The sequence below is a fragment of the Neolamprologus brichardi genome, chromosome 20 (assembly GCF_056152115.1).
Source record: "Neolamprologus brichardi isolate AB-2024 chromosome 20, ASM5615211v1, whole genome shotgun sequence".
NCBI lineage: Eukaryota > Metazoa > Chordata > Actinopteri > Cichliformes > Cichlidae > Neolamprologus > Neolamprologus brichardi.
The window spans coordinates 32,134,005-32,158,297 of NC_142123.1; the positions used below are offsets into that span (position 1 = coordinate 32,134,005).

The 24,293-nt window shown below is 40.4% G+C and overlaps 2 protein-coding genes across 7 annotated transcripts; both read right to left on the reverse strand.

The window, feature by feature from the left end:
* Positions 1–268: 268 nt before the first annotated feature.
* LOC102790324 (NLR family CARD domain-containing protein 3-like) lies at positions 269–10,545 on the reverse strand. Of its 4 annotated transcripts, none has more exons than XM_035913371.2 (10): positions 10,166–10,545; positions 9,437–9,556; positions 9,104–9,199; positions 7,775–7,894; positions 6,935–7,005; positions 5,022–6,807; positions 4,240–4,413; positions 3,406–3,579; positions 2,031–2,204; positions 269–1,539 (listed from the first exon to the last, which is right to left on the reverse strand). In XM_035913371.2, the coding sequence occupies exons 1-10, from the start codon at positions 10,258–10,260 to the stop codon at positions 1,530–1,532; spliced, it is 2,820 nt and encodes a 939-aa protein (XP_035769264.2). In that variant the 5' UTR covers positions 10,261–10,545; the 3' UTR covers positions 269–1,529. The 4 variants fall into 4 exon arrangements, with proteins under 4 accessions (XP_035769264.2, XP_035769263.2, XP_035769262.2 ...); XM_035913370.2 differs by having other exon boundaries at positions 5,022–6,810; XM_035913369.2 differs by having other exon boundaries at positions 6,914–7,005.
* A 1,666-nt stretch (positions 10,546–12,211) lies between these two features.
* Positions 12,212–24,137, reverse strand: LOC118455200 (NLR family CARD domain-containing protein 3-like). 3 transcript variants are annotated; one of them, XM_087833821.1, is made up of 9 exons: positions 24,081–24,137; positions 23,000–23,140; positions 21,715–21,846; positions 20,732–20,913; positions 18,804–20,631; positions 17,731–17,904; positions 16,999–17,175; positions 15,961–16,134; positions 12,212–13,332 (listed from the first exon to the last, which is right to left on the reverse strand). In XM_087833821.1, the coding sequence occupies exons 2-9, from the start codon at positions 23,113–23,115 to the stop codon at positions 13,299–13,301; spliced, it is 2,817 nt and encodes a 938-aa protein (XP_087689947.1). In that variant the 5' UTR covers positions 23,116–23,140; positions 24,081–24,137; the 3' UTR covers positions 12,212–13,298. The 3 variants fall into 3 exon arrangements, with proteins under 3 accessions (XP_087689947.1, XP_087689945.1, XP_087689946.1); XM_087833819.1 differs by having other exon boundaries at positions 18,804–20,634; XM_087833820.1 differs by lacking the exon at positions 24,081–24,137 and adding an exon at positions 24,063–24,074 and having other exon boundaries at positions 18,804–20,634.
* Positions 24,138–24,293: the final 156 nt, after the last annotated feature.

The window sequence follows — 24,293 nt, forward strand, 5'->3', positions numbered from 1 at the left end:
ATATCTATTAAGACCAAGTCTAGCTCATTACTGAAAAAGAAAACCCCTTTCACACTGTATGTTTTCAAACACCTTAAAAACAGCATTAAATTATTATTTGTTTTACTGGGTCTAATATGATATTCAGTGGTTGAAAACAGTTACGTCTGCAGTGGCTCACAGATGCAGAGTGAACATTATTTATTTGGTACGATTACTGATGGTTATGTAGCTGGTTAATGTTTTAATACATGAAGAGAGATCAACAACGCAAACAGAACACAGACAGTAACAGATAAAAACCATTTTATTTATTTTCACTGTCTTCAAGTTATTAACAAAGAAATCGAAGGAATCCAATCTGCCAAATTTAACAGGTATTCAAGCAATCATGCAGCACTCTTTGAAATGACATGTTGACAAAATATCACAATAGATAAATGTTAGAATAAAAATTAGAGAGTTAATTTAACTTATAGGACCTAAAAGGTCTTGATGCATTTTTCCTCTCACGATGGTTTGGAGTTAAAGGATGTGGAAAAGGGTCTGGTTTTATAACTTCCTGTGTGTGTTCTGGCTTGGCAGGATATGATGTAAGGGATAAGTGTTGATGCCAGTGAATAACGGACTTTAATGTGTCAGTAATGTCAGTATCAGCAACCTCAACCAAACAGCAAAACAATAAAACAGTTTATACAATGAATGAAGTGAATTTGTGCTTCACTTAAGTAATATCACAGGGTGTTCATCTCATCACCATTAAAAAAATGTTGCATTTCATTAGGTTTTTGTGGTATTTAAACTTGTGATTTAACGGCCTTTTATGTGGCAGAGATAAAGGAGACATTTATCTCCGCCACATAAAGACACCATGTGCAGCACAAACATTTTGAACCCACAGCAGAGCAGCAGACATGCCAAAGACTTGGAGGACCAGATGAACCTGGGGCTAACGTCTCAGTGCAGAGTAGAAGAAGATCACTGAAACCCTGAAACCTCACAGTGTCAGTTCTTGATCCAGCTCTCAGTAAAACAGCCGAGTTACAGTATCTACGCTACGGATGGGAATCGATAAGAATTTTATGATTCTGATTCCTTATCGATTTTCATTGGCTCCGTTTTAAGAGTCACCACCGTCACTAAGCAGCAAGAAGAAATGCAAATCCAGCATGCAAATTAATTGCATGCTGGAGTCAAACGTCTGTGCGTGTTTGAGGTATTTGCCCTCGTTGTTGTAGTCAGTGTTTAATATTACACAGAATACACAGAATGCTTTTCTTAAAAGTAATGCAGTATGTTACTTAATTAGCTCTGGGAACAAGTAAAATAGCTGAAACACTCTGTCTCATAATCACCATTTAACTACAGCCCCATGCACCAGTGCAAATCCCTTATAAGGACACAGACAGGTCGACTAACAATTCCAAGGAACTGGGATACTGGGAACCGGTTTTCTACAGGAACCGACAACCTGCTGCTGCTCCAACCTCAGTGGATCCTCACAGCTCGTCCACTCGTCGTCCTGTTTGCTCTCATTGTTACACAGATTATCACTCCAACCTGTAGAGACAAGAAACAGGTGTATTAAATAAGTCACTTCAAAAGCTGTTACTCAGAGATGCAGCACATCTAGCCTGTTCACAGCTGCAGTGGAGGCGTGGCCTATCTTAGCCTATCTTAGCTTCTCTGAGCTTTCATGTCAACATGTACACTCACTAACCTACATGTTTGAACATCGAGTCTATTGTTCCACAGTGGAAGTGAACTGTGAAGAGTCATAAATGATCACGAACATCTTTTTAAAAAATGTATTTACTGCTGTTCAGTTTAACACAAACATCTTTGTGGCAGCTTTCTGTAATATCACCTGGCTAGTAAACATGGAAGCAGCCATGAAAAACACGGCTAAGTTAGCTATGAAATATAGAAATATAGATCTGAATGTTATCTCAGATGTGTACTGCATATATTTGTATATTTGTTTGGAATTATTTCTATTGCAGTACAATACTGCTGAATGCAACACAGAGTGACTCCAGCTCTTTACTGACCTCAGGATCTCCAGTCTATAGTCAGGACTTTCCTTAAGATCCAACAGCTGCTTCACATCTGGATCCCGTAGGTTGTTTTGGCTCAGATCGAGCTCCCTCAGATGGGAGTCGTTGGTCTTTAAAGCTGAGACCAAAAAAGTACAGCTGATCGCTGACACACTGCAGCCCCTCAATCTGAGAAATGAATGAAACATTTAAGTTTAGACAGATTTTAAAATTATAACCTGTTTAATAATCTGAAGCTAAAGACAGTATAGGATGTAAAAGGTTAGGAAACAGAGACTTCAAACACCTCAAACCAACAAGATATTTTATTCAGCAGAAAAACTCATAAAAAGTAGTTTAATATAACTGATAGATTCAATAAAGACACAATCAAACGAATCCTGTGCATCAGACAAGTCAAAAATTTATCCTTTCAGCCCAAGTTCATCAAGCCATAAACATGAAAATATATTTGATTGTCATGTGTCATTAATGATCCAAAAATGAGTCCATCACAGTCCTCTTGTTCTTTTGTTTTCTTATTCTCTTTGTTTCCTTGTTTCCTTGCTCACTTTTTGTTTACATGTGTCAGGAGTGGTCCTCCTTTGTGCCCACTCTCCATGTGAACTACAGGTTAACCTCGCACCAAAGCCTTAATTTAGTCACCTGATGATTGCTTTAAGTTCAATTCATTGGTCTTATCATGATAAAGTCTCACTCAGCAAGTTATCCCTGTGACTTTCTATTCCATCTTTCCTTGGTGGAGACTCTTCCCAGCCTGCAGAGATCTCTCTCTGTAACCCAAGGAAATCAGCACTCCCTCCAGTTTTTAGCTGCTCCTCTCAAAAAAAATTGAGCGCATGTTTAAATCAAAAATGGGATTGATTACTTAAATAGCAAAGCTGAAAATCTTTACTGATATACATTATGTTGTTTGTTAAAAACAAAATCAACAAATCTTTGACAGCTGGATTCAAAATCACACCAGAAATCAAAGTTACGATTATTCAAGCGTTTCTTACTTCGTCACAAAGTAGTTGTCTGCAACTGCTTCCATTTTTGAATCGATATAATTAGCTGCCCTTTGACTGGGCTTCTCACTACAGGGCTTTAAACTAGTTAAATTAGAGCATATTTATAAAATAATTACATTATTTAATGACTTAGCTGTCACCTTGGTTTTAATTCTAATATAAAAAAAAATTCCGATTGTGCTTAATCTACTTGTTTTTTTTAGGTTTTCAGTGTGTTGTGCAACATTGCATCCTGCAGTTATTAGACTGAAGCAATAAGGAAGAAAGCATTAGCATTAAATCCTCTGCAGGCTGCCAGCCTATACATTAAACCTTTATATTTATATGACCACACAACCAAAACATTTTTGCCTGACCTGAGCACTTCCAATCTGCAGCCTGGACTCTCCAGATAACCACACATGTCCTTCACTCCTGAATCTTGCAGTGTGTTGGCACTCAGGTCCAAATCTCTCAGATAGTCGGGGTTGGACTTAAGAGCTGAGACCAGAGAAGCACAGCTGGCCTTTGACAACCTACAACCCTTCAATCTGAATAAAGAATTTAAAAAAGGCAGATTCAGATCCAGTCATTTATAAAAATACAGCAAATATAATGTATATTAGTTTTAAATTTGCACTTATACTATAAATTATGTACTAATATACAAATCATTGCAAATTACAGTTGGGCCTGTGCTTTGTTCAACAAAGACATCATTTTTGTAGTTTTCCCTTTGTACACCACTGCAGTGGATCAAACAACTAATATGTGATTGAAGTGTGAACTTTCAGCTTTAATTCAGGGGGTTTAGGAATTACAGCTGTTTTATTAAATAGTCCCTCATTGTCAATATGATTCCTGCTGTCGACGCTGATCATAAATGTGCAGACTTACAAAAATCATGCACGTCTACCAAAAGTTACAGAGTACTGAGAACTAAACTTTATTTTTCTGTGCTTTGACTGCAGTTCAACACAGAAACACTGTACAAGCACAAATACACCAACTTGCTCTGTGACTCAGACGTCTGAATCCTCAAATTAGTTTAACATCAATATTATGCTGTCAGCTGTATCCAATCATCTGATAATGGAGCCTGTTTATAACGGGGTTACTTCACAGCTCAACAAAAGAAATATCTTAACACTTCAAACTACAATGCTCAATTTGAAGAGAGGAAAAAAGCAAGTATTACTCAGTAAACTGACCTCAGAGTCTCCAGTCTGCAATTTGGATTCTTTAGTCCGGCAGAGAGCAGCTTCACTTCGGAATCCTGCAGCTTGTTAAAGCTCAGGTTCAGCTCAGTCAGATGGGAGGGGTTGGACTTCAGAGCTGAGGCTACAACTTCACAGTGAGCTTCTGAGAGCTCACAGCTAGAAAGTCTGTAAAAGAAAAGAAGCACATTTTACAAAACATAGTGTTATGAAGTGTCATGATGCATGCTCAATCGTCCAAGTAAGGAAATCCCATAAATTTGATTCTGTTTATCTGAATGTAGCATTTTCAGTGAGAGAAACGTCTCTTGGAGATTGAAGAAGTCACTTGTCACGTTACTTCCACTGAAAATGTTACGTCGAGATGAACAGAATCAACCTTTTGGGATATTGTTATGAAAGTAGACATTTATTTCGTTTTTCGTCATCTAATCTTTAGATTTTCTAATAAGTTTTATTGAGTCAACAGAAGCTGACAAGAACTAGCAACACAAGGCACCAGCATTTGTTTGCACTGATTGCACCTAACAGAACCTAAAATATGTTAGCAGGAGTTTTAAGTTTAAGTTTCAAACCATTTTCTAATGAAAATGTGGAAGTTTACTGTCCATTCTGACCAAAGTATGAAGAGTTTCCTCACAGAAACTCCAACTCATCTTTCTGTTGAATTCTCAATCACAGCAAAATCTGAAATCTTATCTCATCTTAATTTTGCCCTTTGGCTCGAAGCTGCTAACCTGAACCAAGTTTATAATGTTAGTCACAGGCAGACTTACTGAGCCTTTCTGCAATTTCTCACAGCTGGGATGAGTCTCTGTTTGCCCTCCAGTGTGGTGTTATATTCACCCAGGTCCAGTTCATTCACAACCTCTTCTGACATTTGGAGAATGTAGGCCAGACCTGAGCAGTGGATAACAGAAAGTCTCTGTGATCTCCTTCCTGACTTCTGGAACTCTTGGACCTCCTGATGTACTGAGAGGTCATTCATCTCCATCAGACAGTGGAAAATGTTGAGACTTCTGTCAGGGGATATTTTTTGGGTGTTTATCTCCTTCAAGTTGCTGATGGCTTTCTGGATGCTATCTGGATTACTCTCTCTCTGACCTAGCAGGTCTCTTAAAAGTCTCCGGTTGGACGACAGACAAAGGCCATGAAGAAAGCGGACAAAAAGGTCCAGGTGACCATTTTTACTTTTGAGAGATTTCTCCATAACTTTGCTCAGAAAGTCATCTAAAAATAGCACATGGGTAGTTTTATTTCCAAAATTCCTAGACATCCTAGAAAACTTAGGAATTAGGAAATCCTCCAGGATCTTGCTCTGTCTACTGGTGAAACAGTGGAACATGTAAACAGCAGCCAGAAACTCCTGAATGCTCAGATGAACAAAGCAGTAGATTGGTTTCTGGAAGATCACACACTCTCTTTTGAAAATCTCTGTACAAAGTCCCGAGTACACCGAGGCCTCTGTGACATCCAGACCACACTGCTCCAGGTCTTCTTGGTAGAACATGATGTTTCCTTTGTCCAGATGTTCAAATGCCAGCCTCCCAAGCTTAAGAAGATCTTCAGGAGTAGAAGCCTTATGGTACTTCTGAATCTTCCTCTTGGTCTGATCCAGCAGGAAGTGTGAGTACATGTCGGTCATGGTCTTGGGCAGCTCTTCTCTCTGCCCTCCAGTTAACATGTGCTCCAGAACTGTAGCAGTGATCCAACAGAAGACTGGGATTTCACACATGATGTGGAGGCTCCTGGATGATTCTATGTGGGAAAATATTTTGCTGGACAGCTCTTTATTACTGAATCTCTTCTTAAAGTACTCCTCTTTCTGAGCATCAGTGAAACCTCGCACTTCGGTGACACGGTCAACACATGTAGGAGGGATCTGATTGACTGCTGCTGGTCTGGAAGTTATCCAGATGAGAGCCGAAGGAAGCAGATTGCCTTCAATGAGGTTTGTCAGCAGATTTGTGACCGTTGACTTCTGTGTGACATCAGACATGACGCTCCTCTTAGTGAAATCCAATGAAAGTCTGCTTTCATCCAGACCATCAAATATAAACAAAAGTTTACAGACAGCGAGCTTCTCTGCTGTGACCTTCTGTAATGTTGGATGGAAAACCTGGAGCAGCTCCAGGAGACTATACTGCCCATCTCTGATCAGGTTCAGCTCCCTGAATGAAAGCAGAACCACCACACTGATGTCTTGGTTTTCCAAACCTTCTGCCCAGTCCAGAGTGAACTTCTGCACTGAGAAGGTTTTTCCAACGCCAGCAACACCGTAGGTCAGAACCACTCTGATCACTTTGTCAGATAAGGCTTTAAAGATGTCATGACACTTGATTGGAATTTCATGGAGGGTCTTCGTCTTGGAACCTGTCTCCAGCTGCCTCACTTCATGTTGAGTATTAACGTCTTCACTCTGTCCCTCTGTGATGTAAAGGTTTATGTAGATTCTGTTCAGGAGAGTTCTTCTTCCTGTTTCTTCAGATCCTTCAGTTACAGTTTCACATCTCTTCCTTAGACTGATCTTATGTTCATCTAAAAGCTCCTGCAGACCAGCAACTGCTAGAAGACAAAAAAGAAAGACAGAAATAAAATTAATGAAACTTTAATATCAGCATATAATCATCTGGAATCTTCCCCTATATCTTATAAAGCATAATGTTACTTTGCACAGTGCTGCTCTGACCAGCTATATGTCGTCCAAACTTGGCTGTGGCTGTTTCTCCACAGTGGGAAACAGGATCCTTTGTCTTCTCTCTGTGCATAGAAAAGAAAATGTATATTGACCAGTACACATACAATACAATACAACTTTATTTATATAGCACATTTAAAACCAAAGGTACACCAAAGTGCTTCACAACAAGGTTAAAACATAAGATAAAAGACTATAAAAGAGAACAAAGGTGCAGACAGAATAAGAAGTAAAACATTATAGCATGGTTTAGAAGATAAAATTACAGGGTATTCATTAATATAAGGTGGGGGTATTTATTCAGTGGGAGATTAGTAGGAAGATAAGTAACACAAGGGTAAAATATAGGGGGAAGTGCACTAACTAACTGAAAACGCTCGGTCAAACAGGTACGTTACATACATTAAAATAATAGTCTAATGCAAACAAATAATTATAGAAAAATATATATTCTTTGGTGTATAAACGCTAGGGTTGGGCGATACGTGAAAAAATATGTAAAAATTTTCCAACCGACAATCGTCAGTCCAACAATCCCTGATGGGCGATATAGGCGCACATGCACAGACTTTATGATCAGCGGGGCAATCATGCACGGACTAATTTGCAAGTTTACAACACAAATTACTTTACCATGGAAGAAGATATTAAATTTAAAAAAAGAAAGAAAGAAAAAAGAAAAAATACAACTGCATTAAAATGATATTTTGTGATGCCATTGTTTTGGCAGACACTGGTTTAGGCAGAAATCTCTGACTTCATTTGCCTCGCCCCATGTTAGGTATGAACCGCCTCACTCTGTAGACCAGCCAGTTCAGGATACTTTCTTACTTTGTGTCCGATTGTCCAGGTTCATTATTAAACGATATGGGAACAATTTTGGAAGAGTCACTCCTCATAGACAGACACTCTGATCCTGGAGACGCTGGGCTGCATCTGGGCTGCTGACCTCTGGGAACACAAACATATAATATTTAGCACATTGTTCATCTGCATCTTAATGTTGTTGGAAATAAGTCACTTATTATGAGTACAGGACTGAGGTTCTGGAGGTTTTTGGTAAAAGCAGAAACATTCACTGTCCCAGGGTCTCAGTTTGGATTTTATTTATATCACTACCACAATGAGTGTCCAATGAGACTTTTGCCAGTCATACAGGAGTACGGACTCTGCTGTCAGCAGTGAAAGGGAGTTGGTGAACTATTTGTCTTGGGTGGGGAACCATATCTATTTGTGTTTCTCCAGTTTTCTGCAACAGTTACGTTAACTGCTTATTTGAACTTGGTCACAGGTATGTTGTTGGGCACTACCACCTAAATTTTGTGTAACGATTCGGTGTTCAGGGCTGAAACTCTGCAGGTTTCCTGTGTCAGCTACACAGGAATAGGCACTATTTGCAGTCATTAAATTAGCATGGTTAAACTGTTTGCGTTGGGTGATTAGCTACATTTTACATCACACCCGAGCATAGTTGAGGCCTGAAGCCTGTTTTATTTGTGTTTGTAATCTTAATATGTCTTTTGGCCACAGTTATGGATGTGAGAGACTTTGAGGAACATATTCTACCTTCTATAGGTGCATACTGTCATGGTCGCTGGATCTTGGACACAGGTTTGAATTTTGTGATGTTGGGGGTTTTATAGTTCTGTAGCTTTGGTTATGTTTAGGTTATGATGTCAGATTTAGTTTGTGCTTTATTCCTTGCTTCTCTGTTTATTCCTGCCTCCTTCGTCTTTCTGTGCTTTACTTGGTCTTCTTTTGTGCTTGGCATCAGGTTAATCTTGTCTCGCTGTTCAGTTGAGGCTCTCTTCCTGTTTTATTTTGGTGACTGTTCTTCTTTGTATCCTGTGTCTAATTTCCTTCCAGGTAATTATGATAGTTTACTGCTGCTGCGTTCCCACCTGTTGCCTTTTCCTTCATCATCCTGCGTGTCTCTGTATCCCCTCATATGTTGTGTTCTCCATCATGAGTGTGGTCTATTTCATAATGTGTTTTTAAAATATCTGACACATAAAAACACAAGAAGTCCTTCATGTTTTCATGTTACAGCTTTTCTGTTCAAATAGGTTTCTGATTTTGAAAATCACTGAAGCTTTTCTGTGTTAGTGTCATCCTAACAAACCATTTTTGTGTCATTTTAGAGGAGAAATAGTCTCTTACTTTGTGTTTGAGACTTCAGGTTCATTACTGAAGTGCATAGGCTCGTCTTTGGAAAAGTTAGACAGAGAGTCGAATCCTGAAGTCTCTGTTCCTTTTCTGGGAACACAAACATATAATATTTAGCACATTGTTAATTTGCATCTTCATGTTGTTAGAAATACGTCACTTATTGTGAGTACAGGACTGAAGTTCTGGAGGTTTTCAGTAAAAGCAGTTTGGATTGTATTTATATCACTACCATAATAAGCTGGTCTTACAGATATGGAAGCATGTTTGTTCTGCCTGCTAAGGGAATTTTCTTCAGCTCATTTTACAGCAGAAACATTTTCTTACTTTGTGTTTGAAGGTCCAGGTTCATTACTGAAGAATGGAGGATCATCTTTGGAGATGTTACTGTTCACTGACAGACACTCTGATCCTACAGACGCTGTTCTGCGCCTGGGCTGCTGATCTCTGGGAACACAAACATATAATATGTAACACATCATTCATGTTGATGGGATCTGTCTTGGTGCCAGGGTCACTGACCCAGGGTTTGGGGTTTTGGGGATGTTTCTTGTCTTCAGCATCTCCTGTGGAAGTCAGTCTCCACGTTTATTTACCTCTCTGTCTCACCAGCTGTGTCCCTTTCCAAAGATCCACATCCTAAATGGTCATTCTAAACTGGTGAGAATGTAAGCAAATTTAGCTGTATAAGCAGCTAATAAAAGAACTAATTAGTGCAATATGCATTTTTCCAACAAGAATCAGTTTGTCTGTGGCCCACAATCTTGGTGAACAGTTTATATTGTCCATCTATTACTCAGGCAGTCCTCCCTATACATATTTATCTCTATGAGTACTGCGTGCATACAAATGTAAAAACTCCTTCCTGAGTTTCATTTTGCACTGTTTCTGTGCAAACAGGTTTTTAATCTTTAACATCCGCAGTGAAATTTTGCTCCGGATGTTCCACATCAAAGGTTTAGGGGTAACACTTCACTAAAATATATCGCACACATTATTTCTTCATAACAAATAAATCATCTTTACTTCACTTTACAGTAGAAAACGGTCTCTTACTTTGTGTCTGCAGGTCCAGGTTCACTGTCATTTATGGAAAGGTCTCTCTTCATGGGAAAACAGAGAGATTGTGCACTGTCCTCCTCTTCCTCCATTTTCAGCCAGGCTCACCGGTAACTCAGAAATGCTGAGCATTAGCACAGAATACAAACCACTCTCATGACTGACAAAACAGGAAGTACAACACACAGAGAGAGAGACTTCAGCAGTGAACTGAGTTGTCAGTCCACTTCCTGAATTAGCACATCATTGTTTTTTCCTCTAGTCCACAGAGACAGCTGACTGAAAGCAGACGAAACATAATGTCGGCTTAAAGCTCACATTCATTTCTTCCTCCTGCTCCGTAGTCTGCAGGGACCTAGATCAATGGAGAAGAGATGCTCCTCCCTTCTCCATTTACAGGAAATCACATGACGTCATCCTGGGTGTGTGTGTGTGTGTGAGAGAGAGAGAGAGAGAGAGACATACGAAAATACATAAATATATCATATAATTAGGCTTCTAGATTTATGATTCAAGAACTTTCAGAGCATCAAATCACATCGATCACATTCTCAAAACATACACTTATATGGACAATGATGGTTTATATATAATCTGAGGCCCCCTAATGGTAGACTTCTGGTTTTATCGCCAAAATGAATACTTTCATTTCTAACTGGTAAGTCGAGTGGCATAGTGAGTAAGCGAGCAGGTAGCAACTTGATTCTAATCATGTAGAAGTTAATAGTTAAACATTAATGTAGCTTCATCAGTGAGTGTCAGGGAGACCTTTGGTCCAGCTTGGTTGTACGTCTCTTTTCTTACTATCAAAGACAACAGGCCTAAATTTAACAGCCACTTAAACATTGCTATCAGAGTAATCTAAACTGGGTTAACCCTTAAAGGTCTTTACACTTCGGGTTGGTTGTAAATTTTATGAAAACAAGCTAGCATGGAAGAAATATGATACCACTACGTCACATTTTTTAGAAGGTTTTGGGAAACCTGATTAAAAAGGATTTATAAAAGTCTAGCTCTTGCACATGACATGTTTTTTTGTTTAGGTTCAATGTTTTTAGTAAATTCAACATGGATTCAAAAATCACTCAGATAATAGTAATAATAGTAATAACTTAGTTTAGCACCTTTTAAAAGACCCAAGAATGCTTTACAGAGGAGCAGAAGGTTTTGTTGAAGACGTGAGTTTGAGAAGTTTTTTGAAGGATTCCAGTGACATTGTGAAGCTGATATGGAAGAGTTGCAGAGGGTGGTGGCCTCCAGCCTGACGACTCTGTTCCCAAAGGTATGGAGGCTGGTGCACGGGACAGAAAGCAGGCCCGTGGCTGAGGACCGTAGCATCCAAGATTGTGTGTATGGTTGCAGCAGATCAGAGAGATACTGAGGGATCAGGGTATTGAGGGGCTTGTAAGAGCATCTTGTAAGTAATGTATGACTTGACAAGAGGACATTTATGAGGGTGGGGATGATATGTTCTCACAGCTGCCCTTCCCTGGGATGTGGGTACTTGCTGGTTCCGGGGCTTGTGGCTGGATGTTCTGGCGCAGTCTTGACCCGCTCCCTTGGTGGTCTGGGACGCTTGTAGCTCATCTTTGTCGCCAGGGGTGGGAGGGCTCTGCCGGGTACTGGGTGGTACTTGTGGGCCTGGAGCCCTGGGACCCTGTACTGGGCTTGCACCAGGGGGGTCGGCCGCCCGTCACCTCTGGGACTCTCACCCTGTGGCCATGGGCGCCCCATTTAGGGCCTCCTTCCTTCTCCTCCTGGGTTGGGCGCACAGATGTTGCTGAGATGTGTGGCCTTGGGGCTTCGGTACTCTTGGGGGCTGCCTTAAGACATTGTCCTGCTATACCATATATAATGTAATAACTGAAATAAGATGAATAGAAATGAATAAATAAACACGTAAAAGAAACAGCTGAACAAGAGGAGCCTATAGAGAATTTATAGAGCTGATCTTGGAAAAATATGTTTGCATTCAGGTCGTAATTCTGATTGCAAACGCTGCCAAACAGGACAGGATTTTTTTAGCTATTTTAATAAGAGCAGTCTCAGTACTGTGGTGAGTTCTAAAGGGTTCAGTGAGCTCATAGAGGTTTATTAAACTTTCTTGGCATGACTTTAGTCGGCATCGTTCCTTCACATTTTTATGCATCCAACAAATACTTTGCATTCAGAAATATTAATTACTGAAAGACTAAACAGGAACCTAATCCACTGACAGTAATGAAACTGTGCATGCAAGCAGTCTTTAACAATCAAAAAAGTTACTGTGTAAACATTAACTGCAGTTCTCAATTATGCCACAGTGTGGCACTCTAACACAGAAAAATTACAGAAAATCAAAGCCTACTCTAGTTTACACTGATTTGAGTGCCGTCTAAATGACTATAAACCGTGTGTCACCATAAGAAGTAATCAGAAGAGCAGTGCTGGTATGATTATTTATACTCTATCAGGTTTATAAAACACAGGGATGATGGTATATTCATCAGGATTCACTGACTTACAGTATATATAATATATTGCTTACACAGATGAATGTTTTATTATCTAAGACAAAGGCTGTGGCTCAAGTTTAAAAGAAAAGTTTGACATTTAAAAGTGTTAAATCATAGCAAACCAGAAGAAAAGAAGTAAGCAGGTCCAAACAAGGACCAACCAGTCCATCATCTATAACCAGGACATCATCGAGAAATGAGTGTAACTAACTACCAGTAAGGGTGGACTCTAATTTAAATACATTTTGAACAGATAAATATTAAATATACTTTCTAAGACAGTTCATCTTTTGTATAGACACATAGTCTGTCGTAGTTCTAAATATGCCTGCTCATTACAAGCAAGCTCAGGAAAAGAGAACAGAATCCCAGATTAGCAGGAGAAACACTCATATGCACAGTTTAAGCACATATATGTGTTTGCATAATGTCTGTGAATAATTCTTATTGAGTCTGCACTTCTTAGGGCAGTTCACACTGAAACACAGTCATTTATACTTCTTTTGATTCCTCTAGAAGTCACTGCTGGTTGAAGTTTTTCTTCTGACTCCATGGCCGAGTCAGGGTATGCTAATGCACAAATTCCTGCTGCTGTTTAAAACTCTCCAGATCATCAGGGCAGAGCTCGTCATAGCTCAGCAGACAACTGTTACCGACAATTCGTGCCAGCTGTAGAGAGAAGAAATAACAGAGGTCATGAATTAGAGTTTACAAGAGTCATAAACAAAATATGATTACTACATATCAGGCTCTGCGTGTAAAAACGAACAGCGACTAAGTGTAAAGATGAATCTCTGAAATAAGGGAAAAGAGTTTGCAGGCTTCTGTCTGACTGACTTTAAAGAAAAGAGAGAAAAAATCAAATTTGATTGTACAACTATCTGGTCAAAAAGACCCATGTATCTATATCCATATCTATATCTCTTCAAATGTCTTGGCTCCAACACTTCTTTACTTGCTTTAGAAATGAACAGAGGGCCTCTTCACCTCTACCTCCTGAACTCTTGCTCACTGTGTCAGAATTTTAGCTACTTCTCAGCCTCCTTTAGTAATGATGATACTTGTAACAAATATGGTTACAGCTCTGGAGGCCAGGAGCTTGAAAGAGTAGTTGTCAAACAGCTAACTGATCATCTGCAGAGAATTGGCTTCAGTTTCAGTCAGGTTTCAGAGCTCATCACAGCACAAAAACAGCTTTAGTGAAGGTTACAAATGATCTTCTTATGGCCTCTGACAGTGGACTCATCTCTGTGCTTGTCCTGCTAGACCTCAGTGCAGCGTTCGATACTGTTGACCATGATTTATTACCGTGATTAGAGCACGCTGTAGGTATTACAGGTACTGCAGTGGTTTGAATCATATCTATCTAACAGACTCCAATTTGTTCATGTAAATGGAGTCTATACATTACATTATACATGCTTCCCTTAAGCCAGGGGTCTGCAACCTTTAACACCCAAAGAGCCATTTGGACCCGGTTTCCACGCAAAAGAAAACACTGGGAGCCGCAAATACTTTTTGACATCTAAAATGAAGATAACACTGTATATATATTGTTTTATACTTTTATGCTTTGTGTGAACAACTAAGGTGTGTTGCTTATGAAATCCATGAAGTGCTACAGAGAAAATTACATTTTATTTATGTAATTAACACATTTTGAACTCTTAAAGAAATATAACAAAAGGAAAGACACTGAACTAAAAGGATCCAGCAAACAAAAACTGTTGTGAGCTGCCACCCTCATATCGCCTTTGTGCTTTTGGAGCCTAGACCTGACTTTTAAAAAATAACTGGGGAAAAAAGCACTATGCTGCTAAAAAAAAATTAGATATTTGCAAAATTCTGCCTAAATATGTATTTTACCTGGTTAATGTGTGTGCCGGGGCGTGGTCTGCAGTATGCGTACAGCAACCGTGTGTGAAAAGTGGTCAATAAAGAGATGCTGAAAAGCATGTTCATGCAAACATCGTCGGGTCTGCCGTGGTATGTTTACAATGGGACTTCTGCTCCTGAACCTCTGCGCACAGCGTCTGCAAATCAGGGCTTTCATCTTTACGCAGGACTGTAAGCTGTCATTAGTGAGGCGTGAGTGGTGTTTGTTTTTAACAGAGTTCACGATGGAGAACAGCTGCTGACATAATGTGGATCCGAAGATCCATAAATGGCCTACCTGGGGTTGAAAGTCTCAATAAATGCACGGCGTTTCGGCGGGTACACCGGCTTCCGCACATGTGACGCTTATTTTGAGCGATGAAAAAATAATAGAATATAATTTTATTTTTATATTTCAATATCACCATAATCTTCCAATTTAGAAGTACAAGTTAAAAAAGAACTAATATAAATAAAATACACTTCAGCTAAATACTTCTAATTTATTTTCCCAACCACGCTGAGCCGCACTATAAGGACTGAAGAGCCGCATGCGGGACCGGAGCCGCAGGTTGCCGACCCCTGTGTTAAGCAGTATTATTAGAAGACATAGCATACAATTTCACTGCTATGCTGATGACACCCAGCTCTATCTGTCCATGAAGCCAGATAACACACACCAGTTAGTTAAACTGCAGGAATGTCTTAAAGACATAAAGACCTGGATGACCTTTAATTTCCTGCTTCTAAATTTAGATTCAGATAAAACTGAGGTTATTGTACTCGCCCCTGAAAATCTTAGAAATTTGGTATCTAACCAGACTCTTACTCTGGATGGCATTACCTTGGCCTCCGATTTTATATTTAAAAATAAAATCGGAGCCAGAGCCTTCAGCTTTCAGGCACCTCTTCTGTGGAACCAGCTCCCAGTTTGGATTCGGGAGACAGACACTATCTCTACTTTTAAGATTAGGCTTAAAACATTTCTTTTTGATAAAAGCACATTGTTAGGGTTGGATCAGGTGACCCTGAAACCTCCGTTAGTTATTCTGCAATAGGTCCAGTGTTTCACCTTCCCACTGTCACTGAAGTGTTTGCTCATAGGGGGTCATCTGATTTTTGGGGTTTTCTAAGGTCTTTACTAGTGCTGTCAGCGTTATTCTGCAAATTCCCGTTCGGCCCATGCGAGGGTTGCCCGGCGCTAACGCGTTAACAAAGTGCAGCCCTCGCAAGCTTCAGTCTAATCTGCCTGGCTGACTTTCTCGTCCTCTCAAAAAATGATGACTGTTAACAGCTGCCGCTTTACTGAGAAAAGCAGCCAGTGAGGGTTTATAGGAAACACTCGATCTTTACTCCCATACCAACTGTGTTTTATACAGTAGTGCTAAAAGCAGCATTGACTCAATGCAACTTCCTACTTACCACAGATTCTCCAGTCTGTATTTTGAATTATTCACAAGATTCACCAGCTGAATCATATCTGAATCCTGCAGGCCGTTTCTACTCAGGACCAGCTCTCTCAGGTGGTAGGGGTTTAACTCCAGCGCTGAGCACAGAAAAGTACAACTGGCCTTTGACAAAGAGCACTCCCTTAGTCTGAATAAAGAATAAAATAAAAAGACAATGTTTCTGTTTTAAATATTTCATATAAATAATCAAACATAATAAGTAAAAAAAGAGCTGTCATTATTACTAATCAAATCTTGCTATTTCTGCTGCACAACAAAGACATAATAACATCAGCTCTCATACACTGTCAGCTCAAGCAGTGACTTCATTTACATGCAGTTGTTCACAGCAAAAAACATATGCACACCCATTTAACTGCCTGTTAACGCTGATTTGCGTAATGCCTAATGGCAGTAACTCAATGCATTTAGGCATGTGGGCATGGTTAAGACAACCTACCTACTTAAGTTCAAATCAAGCAACGAGTAATTTTGAGCATATCAGGATTATTTGAACCACACAGGTGGTTCTGAGTGTTTTAGAAACTACTGATCTGATTTTCCCACAAAACCATCTTTAGGGTTTACAGAGAATAGACACAAAAGCAACAAGTTCTCTGAGTGAAAATCTCTTATTGATGCAAGATGGAAAATGGCCGAACTGTTTTGGGCCTCTAAATGCACAACATGTTGAACCTTAAAACAGTTGGGCTACAGAAGCAGAAGAACACAGTGGGTGCCACATGTAGCAGCTAACAACATGAAAGGGTTGGGGACCACCAAAAGTGGACAATAGAAGAGCTGATAAACAATTGCCTTGTCTGATGTGTCTCGATTTCTGCTGCAACATTCTAAATGCAGTCAGAATTTGGCATAAACAAACTGCAGATCCGTTGTGTCTTGTATTAGGGACAGATAAAAGAAGATATTTGAACATGACTTTTTGTGAATTGAACCCGTAAGATCATCATTACATTCTGAGAACACAGTTTAATATGAAAACACAGCTGACCTCAGAGTTTCCAACTGACTGTGTTGCCACTCCAGAAAACCACACAACTGCTTTACTCCAGAATCCTGCAGCTTGTTGTAACTCAGATCCAGATGTCTCAAACGGGAGGGGTTGGAGAGCTTCAGAGCTGAGCTCAGAGTAGCACAGCTAATCTCTGACAATCCACAGTGCCACAGTCTGAATAACAAAAGAAGAAAGAAAAAGACAGATACAATTATTTCTGACCTAATGACATGCTCAGGTTTTAAACGTAGTGCCACATCACTTTATAGTATGTAATGCACAGATATAAAACTAATTCAGGGAAAAGGTATCATAAAAAAAATTCACTAACTGAAATAATGAGACTTAATGATGGTCTTGTATCTTGCTGGCATTCAGTGATGATTAGATTGGATTACTTTTTAATTCCTCCTATCTATGTAGGATCGATAAACCCTAGCAGGTATGATTACTAAGCTTTGGCTAAAATTTCACTGGTAGATACTTCCAAACAATTTTCCCCCCATTAAGAGCAGTCTGTTACATATTTTAGCTAGTCTGAAATGGTACAAAATGGTGTTGTTCACTTTCTAAGCACAGAAAAGGATACTAACCAAAGCAAGGTTTTAAGGTTCTTTCTTACTTAGTGTACTTTTTATGTACTTTTTTGTTTAGGAAAATCCTGAAAATGTATATCCAAATTTATGAAGTAAATGTATTAAAAACAACAACAACGGTTAGGGTACTGACTTCAGGATCTCCAGTTTGCAGTGTGGACTCTCCAGTCCTACAGAGAGCAGTTTCAGTCCCGAGTCCTCCAGCTCATTGAAGGTCAGATCTAACTCTATCAGATGGGAGGGATTGGACTTCAGGGCTGAGGCCAAGACTTCACAGTGAGTCTTTGAAATTCCACAGTCAGAAAGTCTGTGATAAGACAAATTTGCAAAAGACATTATCATGGAAGAAGATACTACATATTTATTTTTGCTTTTGCATTTAACATCAAAACAGTTGAGCATATCTTGTTCAATCAGGGAACCCATCAGCGAAAAGCCTTTTGGGAACAACAGCCAATTTGGGGGCTTTCCAGTGTAGCTGGCTGATATCTAGACCAAGAAGCATTCTGAGTAGAGATGTCAAGACTTTTGATCATCCAGGGCACCTCTTTCAATTTAACAGCTGCTCTGAAAGAAAGCCCAGCCACACCTCATAGAAAAATCATTGCTACCACTTGTATCTGCAACATCATCCATTCGGTCCGAGCTTGTCACCATAGGTGAGAGTAGGAATGAGAGTAGGATGCAGCAGCGTGTGCTGCACTGACTGCCAGCTAGAGTGAATGGCCCAAAATTTGTGTTGCGCTGACTACTGCACTCGACTTGTATGTCATTTTTTTGTGCTCACTCTATGTGTACCAGATGTGCCTGCTCTGTGTCATTTCAAAACATTGATCTCTCATCCATAAAAGGCAAAACATTGTAAGTATCCCAACTAGAGAAGAGTATGTCGTTTCCACAACAGTGCTTTCCTCCACATAGCTGTTGAATGGAGTGACTTACTCAATGGCTCCAGGAGGTCCCTATATATGTATGTAAACATGTGTCATAGAGTTCCTCGTTCATTGTGTGATTGAGGTTAGTGTGACTGTAGGCTTCGTTTCTCTTGGTTGTGCAAAGGTATGTCACATGTATAGCGGTTAAAGTTCAGCTGGGTTGAACTTTGACCACAGCATGTGCGAGTACTCTTGTGCAATAGAAAAGAATAGGTTTTGGAGTACAGCGCTGCACATGCCGCGTCCTATGTGAAAGGGCCTTTAGACTTACAGAGCCTTTCTGCAGTTCCTCACGGCTGGGATCAGTCTCTGTCGCCCTGCCTCTGATGTGTTGTACTTGTTCAGGTCCAATTCATCCAGAACTTCTGACATTTGCAGCATGTAGGCCAGAGCTGAGCAGTGGATTTCATAGAGTCTCTTCTCTGATCTGTTCTCTGAGTTAAGGAACTCTTGGATCTCCTGATGTACTGAGAGGTCATTCATCTCCATCAGACAGTGGAAAATGTTAATGCTTCTGTCGGGAGATATTTTATCACTTTTCATCTTCTTCAGGTTGTTTATAATTCTCTTGATGATTTGTGGACTATTTTGCAAATGAACCAGTAAGCTTCCTAAAAGTCTGTGGTTGGACTCCAGACTAAGGCCATGAAGGAAGCGAATAAACAGGTCCAGGTGGCCATTTTTACTTTGCAAAGATTTCTCCATGGCTCTGCTCAGAAAGACATCCAGAGATGGGATGGAACAATTAATATTTCCAGATTTTTTAGAGGTTTTCTCAAAAAAAGACTTTATATTTATAAAGTCCTGCAGAACATCAGTATTTTTATTGGTGAAACAGTGGAACATGTAAACGGCAGCCAGAAACTCCTGAATGCTCAGATGAACAAAGCAGTAGACTGGTTTCTGGAAGATCACACACTCTCTTTTGAAAATCTCTGTACAAAGTCCCGAGTTCACCGAGGCCTCTGTGACATCCACACCATACTGCTCCAGGTCTTCTTGGTAGAACATGAGGTTTCCTTTTTCCAAATGTTCAAATGCCAGCCTCCCGAGCTTTAAAAGACCTTTCTTGTCAGCCTCCATCAGCTCTTCTGGATTTGCTTCTTCTCCCTCATGGTACTTTTTAATCTTCCTTTTTGTTTGTACCAACAGGAAGTGTGAGTACATGTCGGTCACGGTCTTGGGCAGCTCTTCTCTCTGCTCTCCAGTCAACATGTACCCCAGAACTGTAGCAGTGATCCAACAGAAGACTGGGATTCCACACATGATGTGGAGGCTCCTGGATGATTCTATGTGGGAAAATATTTTGCTGGACAGCTCTTCATCATTGAATTTCTTCTTAAAGTACTCCTCTTTCTGAGCATCAGTGAAACCTCGCACTTCGGTGACACGGTGAACACATTTAGGAGGGATCTGATTGGCTGCTGCAGGTCGGGAAGTTATCCAGACGACAGCCGAGGGAAGCAGATTCCCCTGGATGAGGTTTGTCAGCAGCTGGCTGACTGATGACTTCTGTGTGACATCAGACAGCAGCTTCCTGTTGGTGAAATCCAATGAAAGTCTGCTTTCATCCAGGCCGTCAAAGATGAACAAAAGCTGAGAGACAGCCAGCTTCTCTGCTGTGACCTTCTGTAATGTTGGATGGAAAACCTGGAGCAGCTCCAGGAGACTATACTGCCCATCTCTGATCAGGTTCAGCTCCCTGAATGAAAGCAGAATCACCACACTGATGTCTTGGTTTTCCAAACCTTCTGCCCAGTCCAGAGTGAACTTCTGCACTGAGAAGGTTTTTCCAACGCCAGCAACACCGTAGGTCAGAACCACTCTGATGGGTCTCTTTTGGTCAGGTAAGGCTTTAAAGATGTCACAACACTTGATTGGAGCATCATGGAGGGTCTTCTTGTTTGAAGCTGTCTCAAGTTGACTCACTTCATGTTGGGTATTAACCTCCTCACTCTGTCCCTCTGTGATGTAGAGCTCAGTGTAGATTGCGTTGAGGAGAGTTTCACCTCCTGTTTTATCAGTTCCCTCAGTCACAGATTGACATCGCATCTTCAAACAGATTTTATGTTCATCGAAAACTTCCTGAAGGCCATCATCTACTGAAAGACAATAAAGACAAGAAAACAAAATTTATATATAGTTTTTTACATATATTTATATATGTGTACATATATTTATATGTGTACATATATTTACCATAACTGGTTCTGGATTTTTTTCCACACGGGGGACCAGTGTCTCTTGATGAATCAGAATCCCGGCACAAATCAATGCACTGTTTGCAGAACAAGTGTCCACAGATGTTAGAGACTGGGTCATTCACGGCATCCTGACACGAAGCACAGCAGGACACGGGCTCCGGCACACACTTGTTCTTTCTGTGGATAGAAAGGGAAACTTATTCTGGCCATGTTGCTAAACATGAAGTTAATTAAGTTCAAAGTCTCAGAATGGTCTATTACTAAGTAAATGCTCTTTCTTTACTTATCAAGCAATAATCATTTCCTTTTACACCATCAGAACTTATATTAATCCAAAACACGAGCTCTCAGCACCCTGTCGACACATCTGTTTACAAGGAAGAGGGTTTATCATGACAGTATTTTCCTGATATCTGCTTTTCGGTCTCTTCCTGAGAACTCTACTACCAAGCAGCATTTTGTCCACCTGTGAAGGTGGTTCACTTCTTACCGAGGTAAATCGCCATGGTAACCTATCCTGTTACGTTCAAGATTGGAGATTAACTGGTATAAAATAATCCCCTACTGACCAATCGATTAACCAGAAATTAACATCACCATTTCTAGAAGATCTCTCAGACATCTATGGGGAGAGTTGGAGGGTCTAAATCAGTGGTGGGGAAACTCCAGGCCTCAAGTGCCTGTGGGGTGGGGATGTATCCTTCATTCAACACAGCTGATTTAAATGGCTAAATTACTTCCTCAACATGTCTTAAAGTTCTCCAGAGGCCTGCTAATGAACTAATTAGTTGATCCGGGTGTGTTGACTCAGGTAGTTGTGGTATTTAACAAAAACAATAAAAATAAAATTATTACATATGAATTGCAGGGAAAAAACAAAAACAAAAAACAGGAAGATCAACATTATTCTACAACTAAAGACACTACCACTGATTCTGGCTCATTTTCAGGTCAGTGTAAAACAAAACAGCCTCTTACTTTGTGTCTGAGGGTCCGAGTTCATTACTGAAGTTTGAAGGACGACCTTTGGACCAGTCACTGGCCACAGACATACAGCTGGGCACAAGGGACGATGTTCCATCCTCCTCTTCCTCCAAATTATTGTTTCCCCTAATGAGGATCAACAATACATAACAAATATAGATTTTTTAATTTTAATTTTTTGTTTTCTGTTGGTAGCAAACATTTTCACAACAGCATTATTGTTCTATAAGAATTAATCCTGCTTCTCACATACAAGGTCTTAAATAATCAGGCCCCATACCCTGAATCCTCCCTTAGTTATGCTGCAGTAGGTGTAGGCTGCTGGGGGATTCCCATGATGCAGTATTTCTTCTTCAGTCATGTTTCTCATTCACTCATGTGTTAATAGACTTCTCTGCACTGAATCATACTTGTTATTAATCTCTGTCTCTCTTCCACAGCATGTCTTCTATCCTGTCTTCCTTCTCTCACCCCAACCAGTCGCAGCAGATGGCCCCGCCCCTCCCTGAGCCTGGTTCTGCCGGAGGTTTCTTCCTGTTAAAAGGGAGTTTTTCCTTCCTACTGTCGCCAAAGTGCTTGCTCATAGGGGGTCATATGACTGTTGGGTTTTTCTCTGTATGTATTATTGTAGGGTCTACCTTACAATATAAAGCGCGTTGAGGTGACTGTTGTTGTGATTTGGCGCTGTGTAAATAAAATTGAAACAGGACACTTTCCGCTGACCTCATAAGAAGTTTGTACGTACACTACGTTTGAAATCTGTTTTTATATTTCATTTTTACTCTGAAACCCTTAAACAACACCAAGTCTGTTGCTGACACAACAGAAATGAAAACTGTCAGGAGCGGATTATGTTCCGACTTTCACAACACGTTTTCTCTGAGTCTTTCATTTAAAGATTGTTTTAAGTGTATTATAGATTCTATGCTGGGAAATAAACTTTATATGTACAGTTTGCTGTTTGATTTTACTGTTACTTTTTCTGTGTTCTTTATAGGTTTATCCTTCACATCATCATTACCATGCCTGAAACCCAAAAAGTGTATTAGTAAGATTTTTTTTTTAAGTCTTTACCCTACATTTAGTTTGTGGGTATCTGGTCACCCTAGTCCCTGGGTGGAGTCCCTAACTATGCAGAGGTATCAGGTAGTTGTGGTATTTAACAAAAACAATAAAAACAAAACAAAAACCGGAAGAACAACATTATTCTACAACTAAAGACACTACCACTAACTCTGGCTCATTTTCAGGTCAGTGTAAAGCAGAAACAGCCTCTTACTTTGTGTCTGAGGGTCCCGGTTCATTACTGAAGTTTGGGGGACGACCTTTGGACCAGTCACTGGCCACAGACACAGGAGACGGTGTTCTGTCCTCCTCTTCCTCCAAATTATTCATCTTCAAGCACTTGTAAACAACAATTCTGCGAACGCACAACGTGAGAATGAAGACAGGTTTGTTCAAAAGTCGCCCAAGACCAGTCCACTTTTGCTCTGTCGGCTGTTTCAACATGTACACAAGTACGTATATGTCACGGACCCGGCTCTGGGGACTCGGGGTCCGTGGGCAGTGGGGACTAGGATTGTTGTTATTGTTGTTGTTATTATTATTATCGTTATCATTATTATTTGGTGTGTTGTCTGCACTGCCCCTGTGCACATCTGTATGTAGGCAGGTGGCTGTGTTGCCTGTCTTCTGGGGCCAAGTTACAGGCACCTTCAGCCCTGGGGGCGTGGCCTGACTTGAGGGCTGGCCACACCCGAAGTCCTTGCCGCACACCTGCTCCTCATCTGGGCTCGTCGGTGGAACTATTTAGAAGAGTGATGGAGCTTCCACCGACGCTGGATTATTGAGTTTGACTCCACGTTAGTGTCATTAGTACCCAGTCCAGTGAGTACATGCCCGCGGTAGTCGAGTGTCCTGACAAGTTGCTTCTTTGTTATTTTTCTCCAGGAAGGAGCGGGGAAGACAAGAGCAGCGAGCACGGGGTGCGGGGACACACTGGAGCGAAGAGCATGGAGCACGAAGCTGTGGGTGAAGACACGACACAGAAGTCAAGGGGAAAACATGGGGTTTATTCTGTGAACTATTTACACCACTGTAAATAAACGCACTGCCTTCATCACAAAGTCCTGCATCTTGGGTCCTCATTCCCCTCATCCCCACGGTCTGCCCCACAGACCGTGACAGTATAAGTATATGAAGCGCCTTGGGGCGACTTTTGTTGTGATTTATATAAATAAAATTGAATTGAATTACGTGGATCAGCCAAACACAGGAAAGACCATCGATTACATGATTGTTAAAGAGACGCGAGAGCACCGCACATGTTAAACACAGCTTACAGCAGAAGTGATCTTTACCTGGACTTTATGTTAAGTTCAACAAACCTCCGCAACAGCCGCTGGTTTCACTTTCTGTTTTACAGCTTCTCCACCACTTTACGTTTGAGGAGATCACGTGACCACAGTTCAACCTTCTTATAGGATGATGGCATTTCAACTTCACAACTGCAGCAGGGTTTGACAGTTTATCAACACTTTTCTAGATTTCTCATCAAAATGACCTAAATCATT

Excerpts from the sequence above, each read along its gene's own strand:
- LOC102790324 (XM_035913368.2), bottom strand. The coding sequence starts at position 10,260 with ATGGAGGAAGAGGAGGACAGTGCACAATCTCTCTGTTTTCCCATGAAG. Across the intron at positions 4,414-5,021 it reads AGAAATTGCAGAAAGGCTCA|ACTTTCTAGCTGTGAGCTCT; the intron begins GTAAGTCTGCCT and ends TTTCTTTTACAG. Across the intron at positions 3,580-4,239 it reads TGCAGACTGGAGACTCTGAG|ATTGAAGGGTTGTAGGTTGT; the intron begins GTCAGTTTACTG and ends TTCTTTATTCAG.
- LOC118455200 (XM_087833819.1), bottom strand. The coding sequence starts at position 23,115 with ATGAATAATTTGGAGGAAGAGGAGGACAGAACACCGTCTCCTGTGTCT. Across the intron at positions 17,905-18,803 it reads AGGAACTGCAGAAAGGCTCT|ACTTTCTGACTGTGGAATTT; the intron begins GTAAGTCTAAAG and ends GTCTTATCACAG. Across the intron at positions 13,333-15,960 it reads TACAGACTGGAGAATCTGTG|CTGGCACGAATTGTCGGTAA; the intron begins GTAAGTAGGAAG and ends TTCTCTCTACAG.